Source organism: Pseudoliparis swirei, chromosome 9 (genome assembly GCF_029220125.1).
Source record: "Pseudoliparis swirei isolate HS2019 ecotype Mariana Trench chromosome 9, NWPU_hadal_v1, whole genome shotgun sequence".
Lineage (NCBI taxonomy): Eukaryota > Metazoa > Chordata > Actinopteri > Perciformes > Liparidae > Pseudoliparis > Pseudoliparis swirei.
The window spans coordinates 11,075,180-11,081,213 of NC_079396.1; the positions used below are offsets into that span (position 1 = coordinate 11,075,180).

Genomic DNA, 6,034 nt, shown 5'->3' on the forward strand with positions numbered 1-6,034 from the left:
CAGACCAAGTTAAAAAAAAGATTTATAACAGCAAAACAAAATCAAACATTTGAAAATGTGTTTCCAGGTGTTTCGAGTTAGACGATTCAAGTGATTTGTTTAATACCCTTCTAGTATACTTTTTCATGATATTCTAATATTTAGAAATAGGATATTTGAGTTTTCTTAAGCTGTAAGCCATAATCAGCAATATTAAAAGAATAAAAGGATTGCAATATTTCAGTTGATTTGTAATGAATCCAGAATGCATGACATTTTTTTTTTAATTGCATTACAGAAAATAAAGAACTTTATCACAATATTCTAATTTTCTGAGACAGTCCTGTATACAGGCGTTTCAACAGTCAGCTAATCTCTGCATTGGCTCCGGGCCTTCTTGATATCAGCAGTGTATGAAGAAAATACCTTAAACACTGTTTTGAAAGCACGACAAATCCATTTAAAGATATAAATCCAGCTGTACTGGAGTAGAAGTATTGTATGTTGCCTGCCGGTCGCGAGAAAAAGACGTCACATCAGTAAACCCTGTTAATTGTGCTATTTCAGCGATATATCCTGGAGGGCAGCTTCTCAAACACATGAAACTATTTTCTTTCTCAGACCACAGCGTATGTTTTATGCTGTAATCAACTCTCTATAATCAGTTCTGGTGAGGCGTTAAGCTCCTATTGACCAGTGTAATTGGGTTTTGCAGAAGTTTAGAAGTAGCACACACAAATGTATTTTCTATACTTTTAACTACATTTAGTGATTCTGTTTAAGTATATACAATATTTATAAATAGATATGTCTTTATGTAAGCTGCAACTTATATGTCAGACAAATTCATACTAAACGTAACCATCGGTTGCCACTCTAGTGTAACGAATAAAGACGAGCACAAACCGCATTGTGCTTCATTAATATTTCAGCGGATGCTAAATAAATCATACCGTCCAGGGCAAAGCTCCAAAAAATATTAACTTGGCTGGGGATTTTTTTATTTATTTACTCATTTTGATGATGCACTGGTAGCCGGAAGCCATTTGTCACTTGTTTAATCCACAGCTTAGTCTGAATTAAATGAACCGCAGCTACAGCCTATCGTGTATTCAACCGGGAAGTATTGTTCCCTCACAGTCACTGCTACTCGCAGATTGAGAGTTGTTGTCTTACTAATTGGGATATAGTTTGTATTTGGTGGTACATTGATGACATCACTCTGCAGTCTTTTCCCAAAACCTGTCTATGTTATCCTGACCCGAAGGCCGATTGTTGTGTCTGTACGTCAGACAACAAAAACAAATCCATCTCATTTGATGCACTTAACTGCTCGTGTAGAACAAGGTGAACCATAAACTCCATTGTACTCCCAGCACTAAATTACCGAAGAAGGATCACCTCATCTTTTACTGGCTGTGTTTCCTCCACTAGAGATGGGTGATGAGCGTTTCCTCAAGGCACTTCCTGCAGTCATGGTCAGTGTCAGACCGCTCAATTGTAATCTGCAGGTGTCAGAGTGACACATAGAGGCACCGCGACAGCAATCAGATGTTGGCTGAAAGAAACACGGGCACAAATAACAACAATCAGGCAGTTTATATTTCTTTTAGATATTTTGATTACCGCGACAGGAAAATGCGACCAATGCACTCCTGATTGTTCAAGACGTCTGGAGCACATGACCCAGCTGATGAGTTGTGGGATTGTCCGTGTAGCTGCCTGATGAGGTGTTGCCTGTGACTGTCAGTCACAGTCGTCTTTACATTCGTTACATGTTGATGCTAAAACATGGTTTCAGCCCAGTGACGTCGTCGCCCTCTGCAGATGTTTCCAATGAGTCAAAAAGGTGAAGTGTTCAGTGGTTCCATTTGTTCTGTCCTGAATCCTTCATCTACCCCCTCCTCTTCCACGCTCACATATATACGCCCCCCTCCTACACCCCGTAGCACCCTCCACCCTCCGTCATACACCCACCACCCTGTACGTCAGTGGCAGAGCGGGGTAGAGGCGTATAAAAGAGTGAAGGACTTTGGAGGTAGAGCAGAAGAAACATCAGTGGATTCCAGATCTTGTGACCAGCTGCCACCAACTGCACTGCACATCCTCCACCACTCTCCTCTGGATCTCTGAGCTGCTCCGACTCTTCCTCTCTCTCTCCTCCTCAAACACACACACTCCTCTCTGTGGTCCGTCACCTGCACTCCTGTCACAGCATGCAGCTCCTGGTGGTGTTAGCGACTCTCATGGGGGTTGTGTTCAGCATTAGAGCAGCCGCCCTGCTTCCCGTGGAGGACCGGGGCTCCATCCATGTGAGCAGGGTGAGGAGATTTGTATTGTTCCTTTGTAGTTCATGGGAAATTGTCCTTATAATTAGCATGAGTCATTAAAGAGATTTTCTTTTTCTGGGTTAAAGAAAATGTTTAATAATAGTTATTATTAGTATTATTATAAATCAGATTATAATAAAAAGAATGATTTTGAAAAAAAGATTGCTTGTGAAATCAACACAACTGTGTCAATTCAATTCAATTAATTTAGTATAGCCCAAAATCTCAAATGTACAATTTGCCTCAGAGGACTTCTGTACACGTACGACATAGCTTGTGATATTTCTAATGTACGTTTAAAAAAACTTTTACATTTAAAATGAATACATCCTTTCATTCAGCCTGTTTGTCGTACTATTTTAAATGTGAAAAGTTAATTATTATGATACTTTAGAATTGAGCGTTCCAGCCAGATAGCTGTAAGATGTAAAATATTCACATTCTCCATCATCTCTCTCACAATGTGTTTAATAATAATAATAATAATAATAATAATAATGTATATATATTTGACTTATGGTCAGGAGCTGAGCAAAGAGCGCAAGGAGTTGATCCTGAAGCTGGTGTCCGGCTTGTTGGATGGAGCTCTGGACACCAACATGCTGCCGGGGGAAGCATCACCTCTGGACCTTGAGGAGCCGATGGAGTCTCGTCTGGAGGAGCGGGCGGTCTACAACAGGCTTTCACTGCCTCAGCGGGACCGCAAAGCCCCCTGTAAAAACTTCTTCTGGAAAACATTCACCTCCTGCTAACAGCGCTCTGCCTGTCGACTGCCCTCCTCCCCGGCCAGCTCCTCATGAACTGTCGTAGACCTCAGCTGTACATACCGTCTCCACCCGTCAGACATCGATGGACTTCACTGACACAATGTGTCTGTTTAAGCATAAATTACTTATGTATCTTTTTATCTATACGATATATGTATTTATGTATGTAGCCGTTTCTTTAAGGGTCAACAATAAAGCATGGATGTAACGTTTGAGATGGTTCCCACAGTTAAGTGCTTTTGTAAATTGTTCAAAAAAGAAAAGGTCATATTTTCCACCTGCTTCAACAATATAAATGCAAAGTCCAAGTTCAAGAAAAATGGCTGCTGTATTTTCATTGTGGATGAGAGCCTTTACTACACTAACATTGTGGAAATATATTACGTATTTCTATATCTGCAAAAAAAAATGATGCAATACATATTTAGTGCAGTTAATATTGGTATCTTACTTATTCTGCTTTTTACTTGTTGCCGTATAATTATCTTTTTAGTTTATAGGAAAAGAAAATTCTAAATAAACTATGAAACTATAAATGAAGGATATAAAGAAATAAATATTGTGGCAGAAATCATTTAAAATTCCAATTTAGGTAAAAAAAATCCTATAAATGTGCTACAACTAGATCCTTAAATTAAATTCATAAACTTGTTTTCAAAATTAAAACTATACAATAATTGGGCAGGTAGGCTGGGCACCATATGCTGCACCGTGTGCTCTCTCCATCTGTCTGTAATTAGATAGAAATACTTTTAAAATCATTTTATAAATCTAAATATACATGTAAAAAACAACAGTTTAGTGTTGAGAGTCTGCAATGTCAAATCAATTGCACATGTTTTATTCGAAGCCACGGACAGAGGTCCTCATCAATTCCTCGGCACGAGTTGAGGGCGACGTTACGGTGACTTATCACTGGCCGTTAAATATGTCGGTGAGACTGTCGCAGCCGTGAAAAAACACGCAGCCTGCCGAACACTAAAACAGTGAACACAAATCTCAATCGAAAAAGATGTGTGTAGTGTTGATACCAATCTGACATCACAGGTTGACAGTGAAAGCACACTTTGTGCACACATGTCGAGATAATCAAATGTTCCCCGAGTGACCTTTCGACCTGGTATTCGACCCTCGCTGCAGACGAGACCCTGCGTCGGGCTGCGGGCGGCTCGACCTTCGATAAGTCACAACACAATTACCACACGTTCTCCCAGCCCTTAGCCGGTGGTATGTACGTCTTTCTACCCTGCTGAGGAGGGGAGTGCTGGCCACAAACAAATATTGACTTTCAAGTCGGGCCCAGAGTCGCCATTAAAACTGATGGGAAATGACATGCAGGGGAATATCCTGCCTGTTGAGCCAAATCAAATGAGTACGGTTTATTTCTTTTTTTTATGCACAAACTAACTAACAAAACTAACAAAACTCTTTCCACATTAAATAGAGGACTGCTGAATAATAGCTGACAATTACAAGAGCACTTTCAGTACATTATCGAGAAATATGTATTAAAGGCACTTATTTCTTGAACACTTTGCTGCCTCTGAGAATTCAAATTCATTTATTTTTGCCTCAGTGCTCCGGTGTTGATTAGGTCAAGCTGTGTGTGGGATGAATGCCAAAAGTGGCGAAGCAAAACTGAATCCAGATTGAGTCTCAGAGCAAACAGCAAATATTCACCTCGGCTCAAAGATAATTATTTTCATTCTTTTTATTGAGCTCTTGTTAATACTTGACAAGTTACTGTTGTTCTTGTAAACGTCGACGAGCAGCTGCAGTTTACTGCCAGCTGCAATTTATACACATTGCTGTGCAGATGTTTGACACCGGGCAATAGTCAAATTAAATACGTATTATGAAATGTTGAATTCTTAAATAACTTACAATAGTTTACCAGAGGCTCTACAAAAGCCTGAGTAGAGGCAAAGCTCAGAGTAGTTTAGTAGGTTACTGTCTCATTTTATTCCCGAACAGGCTGAATAAGAGATAATAGCTCATGAGTGTGCTTGTTTCACAGGTGCACAGATGCCAGTTGACACAAGTTCACAGAACGGATTCAGTTACAGGTGGAAGATTAAATACCACCTTTTTATTGACAGATAAGAAGAAAAGCTACTGAACGATCCCTCCCAGTCTTCATTGAAGACGGCTGCATAATCCTATGAAAGCATCATTTGATGGTGAGTTACATTTCAACACATTTCAAAGCAATGTAATTGCATGGTTTTGGCAAGCGCTCGCTTTAGCGATGTTGAATAGACAAAGGCTCCTGGGAGCTTACTTGATTACAGTTCATCAGAGAGCATCTTTCATTCCCATGTGCGGTGAAAAGCGTCATACCAAATGACACATATTCAGGTGTACAGTTTGTGGGAGAGTCACCGGACTGGAAAACACTAATTTTCAGAATAAAAGAGATGTCAAACACAAAAAGATGTCTACTCAATAAAAATAAAAAGGCTGCTTCGGATGCCAATCAGTATTTTGTGGGTTTGAGATGATAACCACACAACAATTTGATGTCGGTGGAGGTGCCGTCCACGTCTGGCTTCGTGGCCCTGGGCTCAAATGAGCACCAGAGGAGCGACATCAAAGCTGATGCCTGCAAGCAAAGCATTTCATTGGCTTTCCTTTTGATCTGAAGGAGGAGGTGCTCAGGCCTAACTGGGATTACAATTCGAATGTGACTTCATATGTGTTTAAAAATAACAAAGACTTAGGTTTTGTTGGTGCTTCTCATAAGAGGAAAAAAACAACTTCAAAGTGAACCCACCGCGGTTACATAAATGCAGAGATTAGTTTGAAACTTTATGGGATGTGACGGTGTGATATGGTATATACCTGTATATACAACTCCACATATACATGGTACAATACTGCTGGACATCTAGTCGTACAGAAAACTATTCCATGAATCACTGTGTTCACGTCGACATCTCAAGGTGTCGTAAAGGATCG

General features: G+C 40.0%; 1 protein-coding gene across 1 annotated transcript; it reads left to right on the plus strand.

The window, feature by feature from the left end:
* The first annotated feature begins 2,043 nt into the window (after window positions 1-2,043).
* On the plus strand, window positions 2,044-3,346 carry sst7 (somatostatin family member 7). The gene is made up of 2 exons (XM_056422969.1): window positions 2,044-2,300; window positions 2,834-3,346. The coding sequence occupies exons 1-2, from the start codon at window positions 2,196-2,198 to the stop codon at window positions 3,059-3,061; spliced, it is 333 nt and encodes a 110-aa protein (XP_056278944.1). The 5' UTR covers window positions 2,044-2,195; the 3' UTR covers window positions 3,062-3,346.
* The last annotated feature ends 2,688 nt before the right edge of the window (window positions 3,347-6,034 follow it).